Source organism: Oenanthe melanoleuca, chromosome 1 (genome assembly GCF_029582105.1).
Source record: "Oenanthe melanoleuca isolate GR-GAL-2019-014 chromosome 1, OMel1.0, whole genome shotgun sequence".
NCBI classification, from domain to species: Eukaryota; Metazoa; Chordata; class Aves; order Passeriformes; family Muscicapidae; genus Oenanthe; species Oenanthe melanoleuca.
This window is the reverse complement of record NC_079333.1, coordinates 23819335-23844473: the sequence shown is the minus strand read 5'-3', so window position 1 is coordinate 23844473 and position 25139 is coordinate 23819335. Positions and strand designations below refer to the sequence as shown.

Sequence of the window (25139 nt, the reverse complement as noted above, 5' to 3'; positions counted from 1 at the left end):
AAGCAGGCATTTTAAGTTCTTATAACTAAGAACTCCTTAACTCTACTTAACTCTTCGCATATCTTGCAGTGCAAAGAATTGCTAAATGTCACAGAGCCGCAGAATCACAGAATGCTTCGGGTCGGAAAGGACCTTAAAGATTCCCTGGCTCCACCCCCTGCCATGGGCAGGGACATCTTCAAATAGATACGTTTTGAGAGGAAGTGAGACTTAGCTGCTGGAGAGCATCAGCCATGCAAATGCTGTGATGCCCAAATTCCCGGAGCTCCCCCCGCAGCTCCAAAAATGAAAAATAAAAAAATAATAATAAAAAAAAAAAAAAAAAAAAAAAAAAAAAAAAAAAAAAGCCCCGGGCGGTTCAGCATTCCCGTAAATGGCAAAAGCTGGCAGAGTCACCACCACCAGCATCCCGGGCATGCCGAGCCGCTAGCACGGTCGGAGCCGCTCTGCCAGAGCCGTGACTGCCACGCCTGCTCGGGAAGCCCAAGGCAAATACAGCTGAGGCCCGCTGGACCCCGTACTCCCGCTATTGCCGGGACAGCCCGGCAGCGGCCGTAGCGGGAGGGGCGGCGCGGCGCCAGGGCGCCTGCGCGAGCGGGAGAGCGGTGGGCCGGGGACTGCGGCGGGCCGGGGGCTGCGGACGGGAGGGCGGCGTGTTGCCGTGGCCCCAGGAGCGGGTCCCTGTCCCTTCGGCCGCGGGGACCACGCCGGGAGTGTGTCCGTGCCCCTGCGGCCCCGGAAGCAGTGGGAGGCGCGGGCCGCGTAAGTACGAACTCCGTCTGCAGAGCGGGGGAGCGCCGTGAGGAGCTGCTTATCCTGAGGGCGAGCGGTGGAATTGCGGGGGCGGGTGTGGAAATGAGCGCTGGGGGTAACGAATGCCCGGCCGCGGTTTCGGTTTGGCATCGTAAGCGGAACGACCGAGGGGCTTGATTTAATTGTGCCTCCTCGGACTTGGAGCATCTGGTCTGTGGCCGAAACTGGGTCGCCTTGTGCAGCTCAGGACTTCCAGGGAGTCCCTGTGCGTGCGGGGAACCCTTATGGACATCACTGGTAGGACTTGAGGCTGTGATCGTGCATGGCTGCCGAGACATAATGTTCATCATAGTATAGCTTTATTGAAATAATTGGCAATAGTTACATGTTTGAAAATTACATACTTGTTGGAAGTACTTACTGTACTCGGGCTCGGGAATTGTAAGTCAGGAGACATCTACAAGGCACTGTTTTTTGCATTTTAAGTACGGCTTTGGTGGTTTTGAGTTAAAGTAAATGCAGTACCGGGTGTTATTTTCTCCGTTTCACACGTGGAAACCGGAGCACAGGCAAGTGAGGCTCTCCTCTAAACATTTTCCCACTGACAAGACATAAATTATTTCACTTGCTGCTCCAGATGTTAATTTGGAAGAGCCAGAATATTTATCGGTAGGCTTGAAAGGAGACTTGCACAGGTTCACGGAAACCGTCATTTGACAAAAATACTCTAGATGATGATGGGAACAACTCCCTGAAAGGAGGTTGAAGGCAGGTGGGGGTCGGTCTCTTCTCCCAGGAAACCTGTGACAGGACAAGAGGAGATAGTCTTAAGCTGTGCCAGGGGAAGTTTAGGCTAAACGTTATGAAAAAACCTTCATAGAAAGAGTGACTGGGGATTGGAACGAGCTGCCGGGAGGTGGTGGAGTCGCTGTCCCTGGAGGTGTTTAAAAGCAGACTGGATGTGGCTCTTACTGGTTTAGTTGATGGGGTGTTGTTAGGTCATAGGTTGAACACGGTGGTCTGAAAGGTTTTTTCCAACCTAGCTAATTCTGAGGTTCTGTGAAATGTGTTTGGAGGTGTTGAGGGGAAGCAGAAATGGGGCTACTAGCATGAGTATTCAAGAAAGTTTTATTTCTGAATCATAATATAAATGCTTCTAAAGTAGAGCTCTCATAAGACTGGAAACCTTGCAGACTTTAAGATTTTCACAGCATTTTGGTAGTAATAGTCAAAAAGGAGAATATTCAGTTTCTTGCTAACCCTTTCTTGTCTCAAAGATTTAACAAGTAATCTCTCTTGTGGATGTAACATTTTTTCTATTCCTTCATTTAACAACTGTGGAAGTTCTCAAGGGACAGCTGAGGCAATTTACAAGACAGTTTTCAACAGAGAGGTTTAGAGAAAAAGAAGGTGAAAGCTTGTGATGTCTTTGAGATAGCTACTATTAAAAGAACGCGAATAAATAAACTTTGGGATCAGTTAGCAATCTTCAAATTAAATATTTACATTTCTTGTCAGTAAAGTTGGTAGCTATGTGAGATGCTCTTTCTCTAAATATTTTTTTTATTTGCCAACTGAGCGATGATTATGTATGTCTTCTTGTTAATTGCAAGCACTGATTAAGTTTAGAATACTTAAAAGCGCAGTTTTGGGGGTTTGTGTTATTCTCTCTCACTGTTCAACTTGGATAATGTTTAATGAACCTTTCTTTAGCAATGTGAAGTATCACCTTTCATCCAGGAGAATGTTACTGTGGCTGATTTTTCTTGATAAACACTTCCTTTAGGTATGATTGATCTTGTTTTTGATTTATGTAGGTATTTCCTTGTCATTTTTGTAAAAGCTGTGTTTCCTTTTCACAAATGCATTTCAGTTAGAAGTAAGACATTTGCTACTTCACCTTTAGAAAGCTTGGGTTTTTGTTTTTCTCTTTGGTTTGAGTTGGCATGTCTTTCTCTTTTAAATAATATGTAGGAGAAAAATAGAAATTGAGCCAGCTTGATTGCTGATCTTAAGTCTAAGTTACCTGTATGAGTTTGGTGAACTTGGCTTTTGTTAGTTTGAAGGAGGTATGCCTGGAGATTCTGTAGCCTGGTTGAATGACACAAGAATTTTTTTAGATAGGAGTTCAAAAGTCACCCAGCAGGTCTGCAGCTGGGATAGCTGGCTTTTTTATTGCTTCAGAGACTGGAGCTTTTGCCCTGCATATAAATGGGATCTTGAAAATATTGTAAAATTATAGGAGAAAGCTTCCTTCACCTTTTTTCTTTATGGTTTTCAACATATTTAGGGTGTTTTATAAGTATTTTATCTTCTGTTTGAAGTGCTTAGGCATGCCTACAAGTAACATGCCTTACAGCTACAATTGGGTCATCTTGGTGTCCTGAGAGCAACAGCTGGGTATTGTTTATTTGTAAGGCAGTGAATTGTGGGATAAAGTTATAATGCATTATAATTCAGATAATCCTTTTAAACTGGTACAGTGGTGATTGTAAATGTGTGCAGTTACAAGTAATAGCAATGTATTTGGATCTGATGTTGGTGGTGCATCATCAGCACTAATCTTGTGCTTCCCCTCAGTCTTCAATCCTGTAGTTGACTTCTGAATTCTTGCATCTAATTTTATTCATCAGTGAGATGGAAAGGGCTAAGATCTGCACAGTAATGAGAAGTGATGGGTTGGAAAGGAGACACTTCCTTCTGCTGCTTCTGAATTAAGTAGCATTCCTCTCGACCTTGTCTTTTCTTCCTGGAAAGAGAGAGCCCGTCTGCTGCTTTGGTGAGGAGAGTTGAAGTGACAGGAGCTCTTTTGTCCTGAGAAGGTAGGAGAGAAGCCAAATCACATCTCCCTTAATTCTCCAGACTCCCAAGCAGTATCTGGTTAGGTGGTGGAAGGAAATTAATAACTGAGTGTAAGAGTGATAAGCTGTCTCCCTCTGCCTGAAGTTTTGCTGAATTGCTTTTCCAAAAGGTTTAATATCCTGACTCTCAGAAGTGTATTTTTCAAATTACTTCTGCAGGCATTTGATTAAAATTTCTTGTTGCAATGTTGTATTAATTTTGAGCTCCGAAATGTTGTTTTAGGCCATATCACTTCCAAAGGATTTGAGTTAGAGCTCTTAAATTGTGTGTTTGAAACTTTTCTACTGCGTAAAGATCCATCTGTAGATTGGTTGAAAACTATCATAGGTGTAAATTATGTTTTAACACAGAAAAAGTCCCATACATTTAATAGCTTAACAAAGCCATGCTATTTGTACAGGTTTTTGATTAATGTCTTTGCAGTAGGCCCTGAGAATTTGTTATCGTTACTGGGATAAGACTGCAAAAATAATAAAACAGTAAATCTGATCGTGCCTAAGGAAGCTTTGGCTGGAATGTCTTTGGTGCAGTTCTCGTTCTGAAGCACCTTCATGAGAAACAAATAATGAGATTCTATTATCAGTTATGCTTTCATAATTGTCCTGGTTTGAAGGACAGGTGTTTGCCAATGAAGGCAGAAGTTTTCCTTTGAAATAGAGACTTTAATTCCACTCCCCCCAAGTATTATAATTGTTTGAATCAAGGACTCTGAGGCAGAGATAAGGGGGTAGGAATAAGAGCTCTTTTACTAATATATCTAGTTGTACAAGCAGAAACAACAGCAGTTGTTAAAATTACCAACAAAACCGAACAGATAACTCAGTTCCAGTCCTTTCTTTAGCTGCAGGCACGCTCTCTCTGCACTCGGTCCCGGTTCTCCAGACGGGCAAAGCCCGGCAGAGAGCAGGCGGGAGGGGGCGGCAGCGGCCACGCCGGTCTCGGGTGGGAGCGGCTGGAGCGGGCAGCTCCTGTCTCACCGTTTGGGTTCTGGTGCTCAGCTGTGTCCGCAGAGGTAGGAGGCTGGAGCAGGGCAGATGCAGGGCAGGTGATTGCAGAGGGTCTGGGTCTCCTGCCTTCAGCCGCGTGGCTGGAGATGGGGGCAGTCCTCCTCCAAGCTCCCCAGAAACACGAGTCCCCTCCGGAAACATGAGTAGCAGCCCCTCCTGAAGCCCAGCTCCCACCTACCGCTTTTGTCTAGAGTCGTCAAAGGTCCTGGGTGTAACCCGGCCAGCTCCATTGGCATGGTAATGGGAAAAATTCTTTAAGTTGACACAGTAATAGAAAAACACTCAACCCCCAACAATAATGCCTGTTCAACTCTATTAATTTTCTTTTCTTTTCTTTTTTTTTTTTTTTTACAACTTTTTTCATATATACTTGTAAACTGAAAATTATAAATGTATTAAATAGCCGCGGGTCTATGCTACTTCTGTATTGCTTTAGCTAACTGTGATTGGTACTTTCATTTAAAAAAGTGTATTATGAAGCCCAAATAAGAATATACAATATTGTGATATAGTGGTTTTCTCAGACGTTATTTTACTGTGTGGGAGAGAGTTGAGTGAGGAATTTGACCAGGAATGTGTTCCAGTGTTTTTTTAAAGTGTCAAGGCCTCTGACATCTGTCATCTATACTGACTGATGCCACTCCAGCAGCTGCCAGAAAAACGTAGGGTATTGCTGAGTTGAGTCGTGACCTAAGCATTCCATTACACAAGAGGTTCTTGTGTTCAAAGAAATCTGTTTTATCATGTGTTTTTTTCAGGATATTCCACTCATCTTGGATAGGAAGGTGTTTATGAAAAGTGCTGTTTTCCTTTAAAATTATTTGTGTGGTAAGCATTAGGGAGTGATGAACTGTGCCCGAACTGTTTGCTGTATCCCTTACTCTGTCGCTTTGGCTGGGCTCAGACTGACAGTGCCGTGTCTTACAGTGAGGTCAGTGGCTCAGCTGTAGTTGTGTAACAAGAGAGGCCATTCATAAATGTGTTTCTTGGCCTAGAGATGCTAGATTGCATTTCCTAGCATAGCATCAGAGTTCACTGTGCCTCAGGAAAGTGAAAATTGTACTGCAGGATTGGAGTAGCACCCACTCATTTGCTATGGCTGGGGAGAACTCTCTCAGATAAGTGTACAGTAGTCAGACTCATGTTGTAGCAGGAGGAGATGCCTTGAAAGAAGCTGCAGCCTATGGAATCCTGGCCTCGATCAGTAACAGTGTGCCCAGGATTAGGGTAGTGATTATCCCCCTGTATTTGGCACTGGTGAGGCCACACCTTGAATCCTGTGTCCATTTCTGGGCCCCTCACTACAAGAAAGATACTGAGATGCTGAATCCAGACAAGGGCAGCAGAGTTGGTGAAAGGTCTGGAGCACAAGTCTGATGAGGAGTGGCTGAGGGTGCTGGGGTTTTTTAGCCTGGAGGAAAGAAGACTGAGGAGAGACTTGACCTCTTTTTAGAACTACCTGAGAGGGTTGGTCTCTTCTCCCAAGTATTAAATGAACAGGACAATAGGAAATAGCCTCAAGTTGCATCAGGGGAGGTTTAGATAGGATATTGGGAATTTAGATAGGATATTGTCAAGCCCTGGAGCAGTCTGCCTTCTGAAGTGGTTGAGTCACTGTTCCTGGAAGTATTCCCAAGACTTCTAGATGTGGTGCTTAGGAACATGGTTTAGTGGTGGGCTTAGCAATGCTGGCGTAACAGTTGGGCTTTATGATCATAGAGGTTTTTTCCAACCTAGATGATTCTATAATTCTGTAACCTGTATTCCTTGTCCCTCTGCGCTGTTGTGGATTGGGAAGTGGATGAGATGGGAATGAATGAGTGAAGTTGAGCCTGGGAAGAAGGAAATGGAGGTGAAGTGTACTTCTTGTCTCTCAACATCCTACTCAATTTGCAATTAATAAACAAATTCATTTTCCCCAGGTTGAGTCTGCCTTGTCAGTTGGAAAGTGACCTCTGAATATTTACCTCCCCCTCTTCTGTTCAGGAGTGATAAAGTGAGAGTCTGGCAGCCAGAAAATCAGGAGCACACTTTCAGAGGACGATGGACTTCACACATACCAGTTCTCAGGGACTGCTGCATTTGTCTAATGCATTCTCTGTGGAGACAGTTGTTTTGCTTATTGATCATAAACCAGAGAAGGCTGGAACACGGGAATAGCATTCCTTGTTCAGGGTAATAATGTTGAGTGGAAGAACAGTGGTGTCCATGTTAGGGATATGCAAGATAATGAGACATTCCTATTTTCTTCAATGTCCTGCATTAAAAATGTATGGAAAGTCCTCTTTCAGTGCTTTTCTGCTATGAAGTTCTCTTTGTGTGAAATGGATTTATTGTATTTACCTGCCAAGCCTTCCTTTGCTTTTTCTGTGATGCCCACACTCCTAGAGACAGTAAGTTGTGTAAGCTAAAATATTCAGGCTATTGCCCTGGTTTCAGCTGGGATAGGGTTAATTTTCTTCCTAGCAGCTGGTACGGTGGTGTGGTTTTTATTTAGTATGAGAATAAGGTTGATAACACAGGGATGTTTTGGTTGTTGCTGAGTAGTGTTTACCCCAAGTCTGGACTTCTCAATTTCCTATGTTCTGCCAGTGAAAATGCTGGAGTGGTACAGGAGTTTGTATGGGCACAGCCAGAACAGCTGACCCAAAATGGCCAAAGGAATATTCCATACCGAAGGGCATCATTCTTAGTGTATCAGCTGAGGAGAAGGCTGGCCAGGGGCAGTTGCTCAGGGTCTGGCTGGGCATTGGTATGCAATTGCATCGTCTGTTTTGTATTCTAATTATCATTATTGCCAAAGTTATTCTAATTATTATTTTCTTCCTTTTTCTGTCCTATTTAACAGTTTTTATCTCAGCCTGTGAGTTTTCTAACTTCTGCTTTGCTGATTCTCTCTCCCATCCCACAGTTGGTGGGGAGTTGAGGGAGTGGCTGTGTGGTGTTGAGTTGCCAGCTGGGGTTAAACCAGGGCAGTTATTTCCTGGTGTTGTTTTTTTTTTTTTTTTTTCTTTTTTTTTTTTTTTTTTTGGTTAGTTTGTAATTCAGGGAGCTGCCAGTACCTTTGTTTTTTTTATATTGAGTATCAAGTAGCTATCAAGTAATAAAGAGTGTGGAGCCAGCACATCTGTGTATCTCTTTGTATTCTTGACATAACTGGAATATTTTAGCTGGCAGTGGCTGTTCCTTTAATCAGGCCCCACAAGTGCACCTTAGTCTGTTTCTTTTTAACTCATACATTTCCTCTTTAAAATTGCCTGGTTTCAGGCAGTTTGTAGAGCGTTACCAGTCATTGGAAATATCTGTTATAGTTCTCTTAAAATAGCTATTCCCAGTCAACTGAAAGCTGAACTACTGTTTTCTGCTGGTTGTCATATTGGGTTTTCTGACTTTCAGTGGAAAGTAGTAGACAAAGGATTACAGAAGGTTGCTAAAATTCTGCTTGCTTCCTAATCCAGCTAGCTCCATGTTTTCATGGGAGCTTGTGCTGGTGCAGAGAAATTATAGTTTGGGAACTGGACCAGAGAGAAGAATGAGAGGGTGACAATCAAGACCCAGGCTGGTCTGGCTTTGTGGCTAACCAGTTGAAACGTGGTAGTGCTAAAGATTCTTTCTACACTACTGAGTGTCTGAAATGAGGAAGCTTTTTTCTGAAATTCTTGTTCAGTCCCAATAATATGTAAGATCTTTGTGGCACAGAGGCAGCACCACTGACTGGGGAAGCTTTGAAATACCTACCTGCTTGTATTGCAGAGTTCAAACAGGTTTGAGTTACAAGAGATTTAACGTTTGTCATGAGGCTGTACCTATACCATTCTCTGCCATGCTTTACTGCAGTCCACCATAACCATATACCCTGTGTCTACTCAGGTCGTTGCAATTCCTCATCCCTGGTAGTGTGAGGGAGCCCCAGATGGGTGAGATGACAAAGTGACAACCTCTGTTTCCATCCAGCTGATCCTGTGGGGTTGCTAGAGGAGTTTTACAGGTCAGAGTGATAGAAAAAGCACCAGTGAGGGACAGCCTAGTAATAGGAAGTTGCCTTTTGTGAAAAGGGTCAGTGAACCAGGCTATTTGCATAAAGTAGACATTTTGGTCTGTGGTGGGACTGTCATCAATGGGTATGTGTAGGTGGTAACAGAGAGGAAGCAGTGGGAGCACTGGGACTTCTCCACAGATACGGACAAGAGGGTGGGCAGCTTGATGTCTGTAAGAAGAATGACATCTCTAATGTTTAAAATCTCCAGATGAAGAAGATGCCAACAGGACACATAGATTGTGGTTTGCTTTTTGGAGCAAAGGCTTAAGCGTTTGTTTCTGGTGGAAGGGTTTGTTGTGGGAATTATTTCTGAGCAGTATGGCTTCTGTTCCAGTATGCCTGAGTGCCCATGTGCTGGTTCTGCTTTGCTAGGAGGAAAGGAGTGAGGCTGGCTGCCATCCCAGCTGGTTCATGAGCTGAGGGAGGGGCATGTGGGACAGCACCACAGAGCCTCTTTGGTCTGAGGAGAAGTGGGATGTATTGGCTCTTTTTTTTCTTCCTTCTTCTTTACTGCTTTCCTTCTTTCCGTCTCATTTTAATTTTTTTCCCCCATCCTGTGATATTGAGCTGATTCTTTCCTGTTGCCTGTGAGAGGTAACAGAGGTCTCTTTATGGCGTGGGGTTTCCTGGATGAAAAGTGTCTGCTGCTTGTGAAGTGCTTTCCGTAGTTCTTGGAGTGAGTGTTCGGGAGGGAGGGATGTGGCAGCAGCAGTGAGTGGTTTAATGTGCTTTCTTCATTTGGCTTGAAATTCTGAGAAGTGGAAAGGGAGTTTGTTTGAGGATTGGATTTTTTTTGTTTTTTGTTTTTCCTTTGAAATAGCACCATTTCTCAGTACAGTTGGTGGGTTTTAAATAGGAAGAGGTAATAGGATTATGAAAGTGTTGCGTAAAAGAAGTGTTAAAAGCTACTGGCTTAGTGCCCTACTAAGAAACTAATCTGTGAAAAGAAGGGAGTGCCTGTGAAAGGAGCAGGTATAGACTTGTAAAACTTGAAGACTTGAACTGTCCTGCATAGGAAAGCTGATGCTGTACAGTGATCTTTCTACCTTGCCAGTTGTCAGGAATTTTAATTCCTTCTTGGTGGATTTTATGAAGACTGCTACACTTCCTGATGTACCCGGAGCTAACCTGTTGCTGCTTTTGATTTTGACCTAGATAAAATAATAAATAATTGTCTATTTAGTACAGAGATGATTAAGTCCCAGGGAACTCTTTCATGCTTCATTTCCTGCTTGAACTTACTACAGTTTTTAGAGTTAGGTTGAAGTGAATGCTTGTTGCTGCTGAACCTGTTCTGCTGCCTTTGGAATTCGTGAGTGAGCTTATGGAGCTTGAAGGGGCTTTAGAAAATCCTGCATGGGAAATCTGTCCTTACCTGATCTCATGAAACAGGTAGTCAGAAAGTTGGTTTGTGCAAATTAAAAATTAATTTTACTTTTCTCAGATGAAAATATCTTTCTAGAGCTGTCCTGCAGATGTTCCCTGCAGGGTGAATTGTTTTAAATGTGAACATATAAAAAGTAAAATTTAGGCACCACTGATTATTTATACTGTTAATCATAACTTTTTTTGGATAAGTAATCACTTGATTTTAGGCTTTGGCATAATTATGATAATAACATAATATCTATATATGTATCAGGGAAAAAATCACTGTTTGGAACATAATGAGTTTTTATCAACTCCAGTTACTTTTACTGAATTTTGTTCATAAGGTTACTTTCCTTTCACTGACATCTAGGTCAGGGCTATCAGTTCTCAGTCTTCTGGCTGATACTGACTTTTGAGTTTCACACTGTGTTGTACAGAGCAATGTAGCATCAATAATACTGTCTCTCAGAAGAAAACAGTTTTTTCTGCAGAGTTTCATGTGGTTTTCATTTTGGATGGGCTTTACTTACAGCAAGCAGAATCTTCTGCTTTGCAGCTGTTAATTTTGGTAGGAACAGAAGTAGTAAAACCTGTGTATTGCCAGGCACTGTACACAGACATAACATGGCATAGTGGTTGCACTTTCTGATCTGATAAAAAAAGAGAAAGATTGAGAGAGAAGAACAAAACAGGAAAGTGATTTACATAAAAACATGCAGCTGGTTTGTGGCTGAACTAAGACCAAAGCTCAGTGTCTTGGTTTCTGACCAGTTGTTCATACTTGCTGTTCCTTTTGTGTATGGTCATAACCTGTTTTCATGAAGTCTGTGAAGGTGTAGCAGTGGAGAAACTAATTATCTCCTTCTTTATTTCTTTTTTTGTGATCCAGGTTAAAGTCATATTTTGTGACATTTGAAGACCAAACAATACTATGGCTCCATGAATTTCAAAACCGCAGGAAGTGCAACAGCCTCCCTACCTCCAGCTTTCCCTACTGTGACATTCTTATTGGGAACTGTGGTTTCATCTTCACTGGATAAGCAGTAACCTGCCTCAGCATCAGAGCAGGGGAAGCAGTTTGTGGATCAGGGAAAGCCATGGCCTTGGGCTTGAATGTTTTTAACCTCTTCTATAAGTTCAAAGTGTTGGTGCTTGTAACTTTATTTGTGATGGTGCTATGGACTGCATTCATTTACTTAGTGGACACCAGACAGGAAATTGCTAAAGCTAAGAGCATGGTGGAGTTTTTCAGGAAGGTAACTAGCCTGGAGCACAGTCAAAAGGAAGAGAAGATTGAATCCACTGCAGACGTTCCCATGGTGAAGTCATTTCAGGGTCCCTGCCCAGCTCTGTCTCCATACCTGCGTAAGTGATGGTGGAATTAGCACTAATTCCACTCTGTTGGAATTAGCACAAATTATGATGAAGGTTCAAATGGGTGACTGTTTTCTTGGTTTGGGCATTTGTATTATTCTGCTTTTTTCTTGGCGTGGTACTGCTACCAGCAACAGGCTCCTGCTTTGCAGTATCATGTCATTATCTTCTTTCTTCTCCTTATTGTGAACCTGATTAGGGATTTGTTTGGGAAGCTGGATTCTTCCGTGATGTAGTCCAAAAGCTTCTGTCTCCCTGAACAACCTCACCCCAAGACACATTTGATTAAGTAAATGCAGCAATGGCTGTAGCCATCACAGTAGCCTGTATTGTACTTTTTCATGGACTTGCTGAGTCCAGAGGAGCTGGGATGACAGCTTAGTGCAAGAGAAGGGATGAAAATTTCATTTGGCTACAGAAAGCCTTGGTATGTTTTATCTTAGTAATTTATAGCCTTAAGCCTGTTGTCCTTTTCTTGTGCTTTAGGTACCAATGACTTATTATAGCCACAGTCCTGTCTCTTTCTACTTTATTCTCCTCTGCTTTGCCCTGGCAGCCATTTCTGGCTAATCCTTCTACAGTAGCTTAAAACTTATCTTGGGTTTTTAAAAAATATTTTTGTTTTATTGCCACTACTTCATAGTCAGTTTAAGCAACTACATGCTTGACACCCTCTCCTTCCACCACTTGCATAAAATTCTTGTAGTACTATTTTTGTCTTGGAAGGGAGGGTAGCCAGTTGGGGCTTGAACCTGGGTTTCTTATACTGGATGCATAGTGCCTCATTAAGTGACTGGACCAACCACAACCTGAAAGTGCTCAGGAAAGGTTCTTGTGCTTCTCTTATAGGAGGTGTCAGCAAACTCTCCTTCAAACCATTGGTTACACTGGAAGAAGTGCAAAAGAAGAACCCTCTGGTAGCCAAGGGCCGGTACCACCCTGTGGAGTGCTCAGCCCTGCAGCACGTGGCCATCCTTATTCCACACCGCAACAGAGAGAAGCATCTGCTGTACCTCCTGCAGCATCTCCACCCCTTCCTGCAAAGGCAGCAGCTGGATTATGGCATCTACGTCATTCACCAGGTGAGGCAGCTGTGCAGAGCTCTTTTGGTGAGGGTGGTAGCTCTGTCCTGCAGCCTCAGGAGAGGCTTCTGTTGCCTCTGCTGTCTGACATCAGTCCTCCAAGCCTGCCTCCAACAATTCTGCTTGCTGAGGGACACAACAATGCCTTCAGCGACTGCTGGTGGCACTCCTGGATCTCAGGGCTGGGGAGTGTCTTTAACTGGTGTTCGTTTCTCAGTCTAACTTGGTGTTTCTGAGTTAGTGTGCAAGGTAAGCACCTTTTGCATGGCTAATGTAACTCACTTCTCTTGCAGTATCCATACATCTAACTAGGCTGGCCTGTCCTGTCTTCACATTTGGAGTTGTTGGAATAGAAGGCCCCAGTTTGTCTCTAGCCCTTGTCTCCAAGTTGTGTGTATCATGTGGTTTTATTTTTGCTTTCTCAAACTAAACATGACAGCTGCTGCGTGTAGCTGCTTTATTTGCCCAGCAAGTGCAGTGGGAAGTAATAGTCATGGAAGAGCAGTTGGTTCCTGAAAGATTTATTTATTTCTTTATTTGCATTCTTTCTAGCAAAGCTGTTTCAGTGGCTAAAACCTAAGCAGGCCACATTGTCTTAGATCTTAGGTGCTTATGTTTTAATTGCATGTGCTAAAAACATTATATATTGCTCTTTTGTAATATGTTATCTTTTTCTTGATCTTCTGTTACATTTGCTTTCTTTTACTGTCGTTTACTTATATCTTCTGCTTTGGCTCCAAAATGTTCTTTGAGACAGCAGAAGAAAAAAGTGATAAATTAATACACTTTCTTCTCCCTCCTGATTAGAGAGCCTAGAGTCAATTAATTAGTATGAGGCAGTGCTTTCTAGGTGAAAGCTTCTGCTCTTACACTTATGCTCAGCTGAATGTCTCAGCTGAACAGCAATAAAAGTCATGGCATGATATTTTTACATGGAATGAATTGTTCTTTCATTGTTTAGAGTCATCATGTGGCCTCTAGGGTGGAAAAAACAAGGGCTTTTTTTCCTGCATTAATATGTACTATAATCATACATTTGCTGGTTCATTCTAGCAGGAAGCAAGCAGTGATTAGTAATAAATTATTGGGAGAATATGCATAGCTTTTTAATTTATTTAAATATGTGAAGTGGAGAACTGCTATTGTCATGTTAGCAAAAAGTAATACAGTATGGAAATATGGAAGTTTTGTCTGATGAGTGCAGCAGTGTCAAGTCTGAACTTGTTATATCAGAGATTGTGCTTGGAAGCTTTCATATAGCTTTTCCATGTAGATAGGCATGTCCAAAGACTGGAAAGTGAGTCTAACAAAACTCTTCTGGGGCAAATCCATCTTTACTCTCAGTTTGTGATGTCATTAGTTGTTCTAAGTCAATTTTGAGGAAAGACAAACAGGATTTAACTGTTAAAATACACAGTCTACTTTGGAGGTAGATTAAATGGGCCTTTTGTTTTTTTTTCTGTGAGCCACTGAAGGGCTTTTTCCGGATTTCTTCTTTATGGGCTGCTTTTAGTATTTCTAAAGTTGTGCTTCTCTAAATGTGTGCATACATGAAAGCTGCACTCGAAACAGTGTGAGTTTGTAATTCCTAAAGGGTGAATAATTTCTTTCCCAACATAAATTTGTCTTTTGGTCAGTGTTATTCTTCTGTAGAAACAAAGGGAGACAGTTCTGTCCTCAGTAAAAGATGAGTAACTTTTGCTGTTTGTTCAGTATATGGTCTGACATGGAAAACTGCCCTTCCTGGAAAGGAGTGTAAGCTGGCCTTTGGCTGCTGTGGTGGCTTGAACTGATGAGGAAAACAGAATTTCAGCAGATGGAAGAGGCTGTCCTGAACTGGGCTGGATTTGATACTCAATACAAGTGACGTTCTCCAAATGTACCTTACCAGACATCTGACTTGTTCTGTTCACTCAAAAACCTATGTTTTCATCCTTAGAAGACTGTCTCATGGGTATTTTTATATATGGGACATTTTAAGAAAAAAAACCCACACAAAAAACCACCCCATTCAGAAATTTGACGTCCTGATTTTGGGTGAATCATATCTAAATTTTTTACTGGAAAATTTCTCTCCAGAGGATGTATGCCATTGATTATCCATCTCGGAATTTCTCAGAATGGCACTGTATTGTATTTTTCAGACTGCAGGTATGGAGTCATAAATCCCATAAATCTTCTTCATTTAGGAGCAGATGGTTGTTTTAGTGAACAAATTCTGTTTTAGAGCAAAGTGTTGCTTTTTAGAACAATAAAACATGCTCTGTATATAACAGCTTTTCTCTACAGTTCACCGTCTCTCAGCCTGGGGAGGCCAGCTTTTCTCTTATTTGCTAAGGACCCTCATTCTGTCCAGGCACCTTCTAGAAAATTTGCTAGACTTCCAAGCAGTTTCTTTTGAAAATACTATTTTTTACTATTCTTTCAAGTACACAGGTTCCTTGCTCTGGAAAATAACTGTCCCGTCTGTTACTGGGAGGGCACCGGTTTGCCCTCTGGTTCCCAGGTGGGAACTTGAGGGAAATCCTCACTTTGTCCTTAAGTAGAAAGCCTTCTGCAGACTGGTACAGTGTGCAGCCAGGTAAAAAATGAAAATGGCAAGATAAGCCCATGTCTTGGTCCAGAGTGAATGTTGACATGATAAGCTTACAGAACTGCAAGGTGTGTGTGGATATTCTTGTACCTCAGAGGTGAAAAATTAGATTTTTGAAAAGCAAATACTAAGTAACTTATAGCAAAAGCAAACGATGAAGTCTAGTAAAAAGGTGAAGCTCTGTGCTAGGAGCATGTCCCCCTGCAACAGGATAATCAGGTTATAGGTAGGAGGTAAAAATGAAGAGACCTGGTTTTCACTCCTAGTCTGCCACCTGTGTGTGAGCTGAGGAAATAAAGGGAACTCTTCCAGCATTGCTGTCCTCCAGACTGAAGGGACAGGCATAAATCGTTCATGGCAAGGGCTCTGACATCTAGAGACTAATTTGGTTTTCCTTTTTTTAAAAACAGCTTCTATGAGTCTTACTGACACATTTGTATGGAACACCAGTTTCTAGACTGTACTGATACCTCTTCTGTTGTGGAGCCTGATGGTAACTCTAGCACCAGGGGCAGAAGGGTGGTTAAGCCATGGAGCACTCAGACTAGTGGTGCCCAGTTAAGCACAGGCTTTCCTGGCCCTGGCTGGTTGTGTTTGTGATTAATAGAGGCTGGAGAAACACTTTGCACCATTGGCCACTCGGATGCTGTGCCTGGTGCTATGGGGCACTCTGTGCATTTACTTCTCTCCAGGTGCTGGAAAAGCCACGTGGATGTGGTTGCAAACCACACAGTTGGAACAAATGCCTGGGAGCAGCTGTGGTTCAAAAGCTGTGGCACCTTCTTCAGTTGTTTTTTTCCATTTTTTTCCACAGGCTGGCAACACCAAATTTAATCGAGCCAAACTGCTGAATGTAGGATACCTAGAGGCCCTAAAAGAAGTGAACTGGGACTGTTTCATTTTCCATGATGTGGATCTGGTGCCAGAAAATGACTTTAACATTTACATGTGTGACACACAACCAAAGCACCTTGTAGTTGGCAGGAACAATACTGGATACAGGTAGGAAACCAGGAATATAGAAAGAATACAAACAAGGAAATGCCATGTTACTAATAATGTTCCTCTTCTGATGGAGCTGTGTGCTGGTATCTACCCTTCCTCATGACACCAGGTTTCTGGTGGTAACACTTTACCTCTCTGGAGTACAGAACTGGACAGACACCTCTGCAGTCAGCCCTGTGGTCAGCTGCACAAATGATTATTGTCATTATTCTGGTTTCTGGAGTTGAATTAAGGGATGGAAAGGAATGTGCCAGAGATTGTGCAGAGACCTTCTAGCAAAGATGGATACACATTTGCAGTTTCCTGATCTGTGATTTGAGGGTGTGATCTCACTATAACAGAACTTGTCACTTAATCTGCTGTTGAAGAGATAATGTCTGAAATTGAGAGTTTGAGTGTGGGAATTTGCCAAGGGATAGGGCTGCCCTTTAATTGACTGAACAGTGTATAACACAGGATGATTCTTATTTTTAAATGAGTCCCCTAAGTGCTCATGTGATATAAATAGTTTAAAGTGAAAAGTCAGGTTCAGTCTACCTTGGAGAGAAAAGGCTTCTGAGCTTGGTGAATTTAATGACTAAAATATTTTCATTGAACTTGTTTCTTTCAAGATTCAGTTCATGTCACATCACACTAAATATTGATTAGAAGTGGGCTTTTCAAAAGCTGATCTCAAAGTACTTTGAAGTAAAGCTCTGCTTTGCTTCTGCATTTCCTTTGTTAAATATATGAGAAAGAGGTGGGATGTGCCAATACTGACACAGAATAATATTCACTTTCCAGTCATTTAGTGAAAACTGGAACAAGTACATATGTGCTAGGCTTGTGACAGGCTATTTGAGCACTTACTCTAAAAAGTGTTCCACTGGAATGCTGGTGGCTTGAATTTGATAATTCAGCTTGAATTTTAATTAATACTTTTTCTGTGTCACTGCCTGTGTTTACACATCCATGAAGTGGTGTTAATAATACTCTGCTTCCAAGGCATATCTGAAGGAATTCAGATTCTGAACTCAGGAATGATACTTGAACTGAGCAGATACCACAGGTTGAAATCCCAGTTGGGTTGACCTCAGTGTTTGCTCCAGCTGAGGTGACATACTGAGACTTGTTGCTCAGATGAAGTAGAGAAAACTGAACCCATCCATGGGGTTTTTTTGTGGTCTTTTTTTTTCTTTGGCCTGTTTTTTGGTTTTGAGGTTTTGTTAGTTTCCTGATGAGGGGTGGGGGGAATTACTTTTCTTCCATGCAGCTGTATTCTGTTGGCATGCAGTGTGCAGTAATCTCAGCAGCGATGTGCCTTTGGAGATCCAGTGCCTTTAACTACATAAACTGCAGATCAGTTTTGGATTCATTTAGATAGAAGACTTATATATTAAAGCTTTGAAGAAAAGGTTGGGAAAACTCTTATTTTAATTGAGGTTTTGCCTTGAAACCAACACATCTTTTCCTCCTGACCATTCCTATTGTATGTATTCTTCAGTCCAATTTTAAAAATTCCAAAGGAGCTGATGTCCTCTTGTCCTCAGGGAAGGGGTGGTTATAGGGGTTGTTACAGAGATGCATTTTTGCAGGTGATGTCAGCTGGGAGCAAGCTATGCCTGGGTCCTGCCAGTTCTGTGCTGCCTCAGGAGGGTTGAGTGGGCAGTGCTATCTTGGTTACAGGATCACAAGAATGGATGAGGTTGGAAGGGACTTCTGGGAATCACCCAATCTAACCCCTCTGCCAAGGCAGGGTAACCTAGAGCAGGTGACTCAGGAACTCAGCCAGGTGGGTTTGGAATGTCTCCTGAGAGTCCACAACCTCCCCAATCAGCCAGTTCCAGTGCTCTGCCTCCCACCATGGAAAGAAGTTCTTCCTCATGCTGAGGTGGAACTTTTTGTGTTTTAGTTTATGGCAATTGCTTTTCATCCTGTCAGTGGAAACCATTCAAGGATCTGGCACCATCCTCTTGGCAACCACCTTGCAGATATTTATTTGCATTGATGAAATCCCCTCTCAGTCTTCTCTTCTCCAGATTAAACAGGCCCAGCTCCTGCAGCCTCTTCTCATAAGAGAGATGCTCCACACCCCTCATTATCCTTGTGGCCTCTGCCAGACTCTTCTTCTGTCTTTCTTGAACTGTGGAGACCAGAACTGGACACAGCACTCCAGATGTGGCCTCTCTAGGCCTGAGTAGAGGGGGAGAATCCCCTCCTCATCCTGCTGGTCCCATTCTTCCCAGTGCACCTCAGCTCTGGCTCTTTTGGTGTTTGCCTCTGCAGTGGTGTAGGGGAATTATGGGGTGAATAAGCAAGCAGTGGAGTGTGTATATGGGTGTGTGCATGGGAAGCCAGTTCCCAAACTGTCAGGCTGCTCGAACAGGATGTGATCCTGTTGGTGACTTTCCTGAAAACCTGGCTGGGGTGGGCTCTGCCCTGCTGTTCCTGTTTATGGGACCTCCTTGCTGTCTATTCCATTTGTTTACTGCACTCCTCTGGATTATCCATAGCAGAAGTCTCAAGGTAGTAATGTGTAATTAAAATTTGATGTAACTTCCTACCTTGTGGCTTGTCTCTTCCAGGAGAAGAGATAAAGAAGAGAGAACAAACATGTTCAAAAGTCAGGCCTGACCAACCTGATAGCCTTCTCTGATTTGACTAACTTGGATGAAGGTGTAGTAATAGATAATGTTTATCTTAGGAAGGCTTTCAACATTGTCTCCCATAATGGCCCCACTGAAAAAGTGATGAAGTATGGACTGGTAATTGGACAGTGAGATGGGCTAAAACTGCCAGAACTGCTGGGCTTAGAGTTCTGATCAGTAGAGCAAAGTCCAGCTAGAGGTCAGTCACTAGTGGTTTACACCAGAGTCTGATACTGGGGCTGATACTCATTAGTCTTCATCAGTAACCTGGAAGACATGGCAGATTGCACCCTCAGCAGGTTTTCAGAGGACAGAATCTCACAGGATTGGTTTATGTAGCAGGGCCTTTGTCAGGCTAGAGAATGTGGCCAGCAGGAATCTGAACAGAGAAGTTAAACAAAGGGAAATGCAGTGTCCCGCACCTGGAGAGAAGTAACTGTGCATCAGTAGCTGTTGGAGGCCAGCTGTCTGGAAAGCAGCTTTTCCAGAAAGGACCTTGGGCTAGCAGGGGGCCTTTGTGACAAATGCCAGTGGAATCTTGGGGCGGAGTTACCAGTAGTTTGAGGGAGGTGACTGTTACCTTCTACTCAGCACCATGGAGATGATACCTGGAATATTGTATCCAGTTCTGGGACATACTGGAGCAAGTCCAGAGGAGAGCCTGAGAAGATGATTAAGGGATTAGAGCATCTGACTTGTGAGGGAGGCTGAGAGTGCTGAGACTGTTTAGCAGAGAGAAGGCAGAGGAGGATCTTGGAAATGTGTATACATACCTGATGGAAGGGAGTAGAGACTGTGCAGCCAGACCCTTCTCAGTGAAAGGCAAGAGGTAATGGGCACAAACTGAAATACAGGAAATTCCACTTAAAAATATAAAAAAGTTTGTTTTTTTTTTACTGTGAGGATGGCCAGATACTGGAACAGGCTTCCGAGAGAAATTGTGGAGTCTCCATCCTTGAAGATGCTTAGAATCTGACTGAACATATTTCTCAGCAAATTGCTCTAGCAGATCCTGCTCTGAGTAGACGGGTTGGATTAAGTCATCTCCAGGGGTCCCTTTTACATTCACAATTCCTCTGTGATACTGTGAGCAAAAATCAGCCAGGAAAAATAGTCTTGAGGGAGGTCGTGTTGGAGGGTTTTGTGTTGGTTTATTTTCTCTTTTGGTGTTTTTAAAATTATATTCATGGTAAACCAGAAATAATAATAATAAGCATTGTCTGGCATGTCAAATGCCATAATGAGTACTTTCTAGCCCTGGCAATTTGTTCATCTGTTTAGATTCACATACATGTACAAATGCAATCTGCAGCCATGTGCCCATATGAATGGGCTGGGGCAAGGTAGTAGAGGCTGTGTTGTTATGTTACCTTAAGGGCCAAGACAGAGGAGGGCATAATAAAAAGCAATTAGCAGAATGGCCTAAAAAGATAAACAAACATTATGTGTAAACATCTTTTAAATGTAGATGGATTTTTCAGGATGAGGAAGGAAAAGGTTAGAAATTAATCTCCTTTGGAGCTGAGCTCCGTTACTAAGTAACTTGCACTGTACTTTACCTTGGAATTGTTGTTGCAATATCCAGTATCACATGCCCCCTTGCTGTGAACTGATTTCTTTCCAAGTTTTTCAGATTCAGCTCTCAAATAATCAATGGCTTGCTGTTGTTATTGCAGAGCTTCCACTACATTAGTCCATAGCTTTGTTGCTTTTCTATACCTCAGAGTCTCTGAAATTAAGTGTACCTGTTTGGCTGGCAAGGGGAATTATGTAAAGAGAGAGAAGCTTCTGGAATAAGATGCTGTTCTCTCAGTTGGAGCGGTAGTTTTTTCTGGCCAAAAGCAATTCACTATCTTTTTGTGAAAAGATGAAGAGAATAGGACCAACTTTTAAGGATTTGTGTACCCTTAACTCTGTGAGAGACACGTCTATATCTGGGGTATCAGGGTGATGTTTTCATTGTTGACAGAATTTGACTTTTAATTTCTCCTTCTCTCTTCTTATATGTCTAGGTTACGGTACCGGGGGTATTTTGGAGGTGTAACTGCTCTTACAAGAGATCAGTTTTCCAAAGTGAATGGATTCTCTAACAACTACTGGGGTTGGGGTGGAGAAGATGATGACCTTCGAATCAGGTAAACAATGAGGAATTAGTTTTAAGAAAAAAAAATTAAAATTGGCACAACTTCTTACTAAGCCTCCAAAAGCACAACACCCCAGGGGCCTTCATTCAAAACAGCATTAAACAGTATTGCAGTGGAGATGTAAAGTGCAAGATGCAGCTCTCTGAGCAGTTTCCTCTTTGCAAGGGTTAGGTATGTCTGATGCCTAATCCTCTTCCTCACAGCACTGTTGGCTTGGCGTGGGTTATTTGGTTGGTTTGGTTTTATCTCAGACACACAGCATTTGTATTCTCGCTTGGAAATTGGTTATAATTGAAGTCTGGAGTGTGATTTGCTGGAGACACACAAATGTATTGAGTTCCAGTGCTTTGCTAGAATGAAGTGTTTTGGTGGGACTGGGTGTTTTGCATTCCTCGACTACTGGATTTACTCCAAGTAGGGCTTAGTTTGTATTTGTGTGGTGTTGATTATAGTGAAGATAGCAAATAACTTGAATTTTAGACAGGCTACATATATATGGGCATATGCCCTTTGTTCTTCTGAAAACTCATTTTGCAGATGTGCCTGTCAAAGTAGGAGAAACCTGTTGGCTGGAGAGGTTTAGTGGGACAAAAAATCAGCCAAATTTTTATGTTGATCTTTTACCCTTTGCCTAGGAATAAATCTCTAATCCTGCATTGCTATTAGTAAATGGACAAAAAGCCACAAGCAAACAGCAGATAAGAACCCAACTCCACAAGCTCTGCTGGCAGAGCCCATCAGTTTGTAAATTGATTTATACTCTGTAATTTTTAAGTTGTTATCCTTTTCAGTTGCTTAAATATGCAGACATTTTGGGGACATAAAATTTATATCTCTGGTGATGTTATGTAAATATACAGGGGATTAAGTGTGTTAAAAGATAGCAACTTCCAAATGAAAGTGTTTGTCAGTGTCAGTTCAACAGATTGGTCAGCTCTATCTCAAGAAATATGAAAGGTCTGCTGGAGGCATGGATTTCTGTCCCTTAACCACAACTGTTTTTTCCTTCTTACTTCTGCCTAGACACACCAACTTCTCTGTGACCTCCTGGGAGCTGACTTTTATCGTTTAGGGGATGGCTTGGTGCTGTTTTATTCCCTAGTTTCCCATGGGTGATAGTTCTTTCAGAGGTGGGCAGCAGAGAAGCAGCAGGATTTACTTAGGGTCTGATGTTTGCAAGGGGATGGTAACAAGTGATGTTTTTGTGTGGCACTTCGTAACTTTGCAGCTCTTGAGGTCTTGGTGGGGAAACCAAGTCGTGACCCAGTGTGTGCTCTGCAACTGGACTTGGCTTGTGACTTTCCTCTTGGCTGGGCTGGTAACTGAGTTTGCAGAGGTAGGTAAGGGCTAGCTTGCTGTCTGGTGGGTTGTTGTGCAGAGATCCTTGGAGCCTTCTCGAGGGAAGTCAGCAGATGGCAGCATCTCTTCAGTGCCCTCAGAATTCAGGGCCGAGGACTCACATTCTGAGACAAATGTGATGGTCTCTTTTGGGCTCCCTCATAAGGCATGTATCACAAACAGATTCTGCAGATCATTTGTTGTAGTTGTTTGATAATTTACTGCTACAAAGTCATGAAAATCTGTAAGGAATTCAGTTTTCTCAAATCTTGGTTTCCTATTTTTCTTTCAGCTGATGACTGACTAGCAAAGAGGTGGACTATTCCTTAATTCCCTTGTTACAAAGTTTCTTTCTGCTGTTAAGAGCAAAGTTGTGCTCCACAGATATGTGTAAGGTCAAAAGCTCCAACTAAGTGCCTGATGTCAGACATTTAAATCTGTGCATAGGGCTCAGTGCTTCTGAAATTTTCTTCATGTGAACAAATAAAAGTTTTGTGGCTGTCTGCCAACTATTAAAAAAGAAAACAAGCTTTAAATTTAAAAAAAAAATTCGAAGTGGAATACTATCAAGTATAGGGGTTTTATTGCAAGGGTTAGGATGACCTTGTTGCAGAATATGTAGAGACTTGCTACAGGACAGTACAGAGTAGTACAGTCAATACTAATATAAATGTACTCTGGCATATAATGTGTGCTTAAAGCTCTGCATCTCTACTGTAGTAGCTACCTGCTTCTGTTCAAAAGAAAGGTGTATCTGCCATCCCCCGACCTGTTCTCCAGGAATGCAACTCTGAGCCTCATTTCTCTGGCAAAATGCATTGTGGAAGAGATGCAGATGAGCTTTTACAACTCTCTATATTTGCTTTCACAGCATCTACAAGAGGTGAAATCTCCAATTGTTGGCTTTTTTTTCACTAACACCTGGTTTATGATGTTGTCTTCTGCACAACACTTCTCATTGCTTCTTGCAGAGTTGAGATGCAGAAGATGAAAGTGGTGAGGCCGCCTGCTGATGTGGCCAGGTACACAATGATCTTCCACAGCCGTGACCACGGTAATGAGGAGAATCGAGAGAGGTGGGTCAAGAACAGGCTTCCACCTTGCATTGTCTTGGTCTGTGGCTGGGCCAGGCCAGGGAGACAAGTTCTTTGCTCTAGGCCAGATAGGCTTTTTGTGGTACCCAGAGGCTCTAGGGAACACCTCTGTGACAACACTGTTCACAGCTGGCAGCTGTTTTCTCTGTAAGAGATCTTCCTAGAACTGACTAGGTGGTGTTCCCTAGAAACTTTCAAAATTACACTTACATAGGTATGATTCAAGCATTATTTCAGGCATTGAGCCAAAGGATTTTCTCCCCATAGCTGATTGTGCTGAAAACAGGAAAAATCTGATTTTGAATTCCTAGCAGATAGAAAATGGCAGTAGCTTTGCTTCCAAATTTACTACCATTGGGAAAGAGCTCAGAACTCCTCTCCTGTGCACTGAGTGAAAATTGCTTTCCTCTGTCCTCAGGATGAAGCTTCTCCGCCAGGTCTCTAGAACATGGAAGACAGATGGGCTGAATTCCTGTTCCTATAAACTGCTCTCTGTGGAACACAACCCACTGTACATCAACATCACGGTGGACTTCAGTGTACAGCCCAAGGTCTCATAGGGGCCAGGACCTCCCAGGTTATAGGAAATGGCAACAGATCTCCTTTGTGACTGCTGTCAAAGCAGATGACTTCCAGCACCTGCTTGGAAGAGTCCTTCAGTAGCACAGGAGAAAGTAAAGTGTTCCTTCACAGCATCTCATTGAGTGGTTGAGAGTTTCCTTTTGTGAGGAGTTACTGACTGACCCAAGGGACAGGTCCTTGTGTTCTTCTATGCACTTTTTGCTGGGACACTGGAAAAAGTGTCCTTGTTTGGGCTGGTCCAGTGGAAGGACTTGAACCAAGTCCCTGAAAAAAAAAATCTGGTTTTGCAACTATTTCTAGTGATTTGTGGTCTCATTAAAAGCACAATAATTCTTCAAGAACTACAAACTTGATGAAAAAAGTTGATTTTTTTCTAGCGTAAGGAAAAATTGCTTACATGTGAGGGAAGGTCAGTAATGGTAATGAGTAAGAAGATGTTACAGATTTCTCAATAAATGCAGTCCGCTGAACTCCGGAGTGTCTTGTCTTCACACCACAGTGTCCCCTGCTGAGGGATTGCTGACATGTCTTGTGGTAGTGGTGAGTCTCATTCTGCAGCAGGATGCCTGTTGCTCTCCAGGGATCAGGAAGCAAAGGCAGTGGCCAGCTATGCTTTAGGGGGAGGAATTCCTCTCCACATATTTTAATGCTTTGGGCCACAATGTTAGCAGAGTGTGTATTTGTATACATACCCAGGCCATTATCATCTGCAAGTCTTGCTTAAAAAACAGGTGGAAGACTGTGGATAACCAGGTGTTCCACTATGCTGCTGGATTTGTGCAGGAGTCTTGATTAGAGCACTTGACTTACTGCATTGTATTTAACTGTCTTTACATGCTGATGTGAAGCCAGGCGTGGGAGAGTTCCTTTTAGAAGGAGTTTTTGTATCTTCAAGTAACAAGTCAAAATACGCTGTGTCACACTCTCAAAATAACTGGACATGGCAGGCAGTGCTACAGACTAAGTTGGCAGAGAAAGAAAGTTTACAGCAAGGGCAAGGATTTGGGCAGACTGTGTCAATCTCACTGTCAGGTAAGTATAAATGCATTCCTGCCAGGGTCACAGCTCCACTGTTGACATGTTTGACTTAGAAGAAAAACTAGTATTTAATTTTTCAGAAGTATTTTATGGTGAAGACAGCTCAGCCTTGAATGATACTTAATGACTGAGCAACAACTGTAATATATTAATTTCCCTGCTCTGAGCAGGAGGTTAGACTAGGTGACAGCCTCAGGTCCCATTCAGTCTGCATTACTTGCAGTTACAAT

The 25139-nt window shown here is 42.6% G+C and overlaps 1 protein-coding gene across 4 annotated transcripts; it reads left to right on the top strand.

Annotated features, from left to right (window-relative positions):
• Positions 1 to 573: 573 nt before the first annotated feature.
• On the top strand, positions 574 to 24341 carry B4GALT4 (beta-1,4-galactosyltransferase 4). 4 transcript variants are annotated; one of them, XM_056482820.1, is made up of 7 exons: positions 574 to 762; positions 10922 to 11397; positions 12256 to 12488; positions 15896 to 16083; positions 20726 to 20848; positions 23167 to 23271; positions 23708 to 24341. In XM_056482820.1, exons 2-7 carry the CDS (start codon positions 11130 to 11132, stop codon positions 23847 to 23849), a joined length of 1059 nt encoding a protein of 352 aa, XP_056338795.1. In that variant the 5' UTR covers positions 574 to 762; positions 10922 to 11129; the 3' UTR covers positions 23850 to 24341. The 4 variants fall into 4 exon arrangements, with proteins under 4 accessions (XP_056338795.1, XP_056338782.1, XP_056338802.1 ...); XM_056482827.1 differs by lacking the exon at positions 574 to 762 and adding an exon at positions 778 to 1050; XM_056482807.1 differs by lacking the exon at positions 23708 to 24341 and having other exon boundaries at positions 577 to 762; positions 23167 to 23693.
• Positions 24342 to 25139: the final 798 nt, after the last annotated feature.

Excerpts from the sequence above, each read along its gene's own strand:
- B4GALT4 (XM_056482807.1), top strand. The coding sequence starts at position 11,130 with ATGGCCTTGGGCTTGAATGTTTTTAACCTCTTCTATAAGTTCAAAGTG. Across the intron at positions 11,398-12,255 it reads AGCTCTGTCTCCATACCTGC|GAGGTGTCAGCAAACTCTCC; the intron begins GTAAGTGATGGT and ends CTTCTCTTATAG. Across the intron at positions 20,849-23,166 it reads GATGATGACCTTCGAATCAG|AGTTGAGATGCAGAAGATGA; the intron begins GTAAACAATGAG and ends TGCTTCTTGCAG.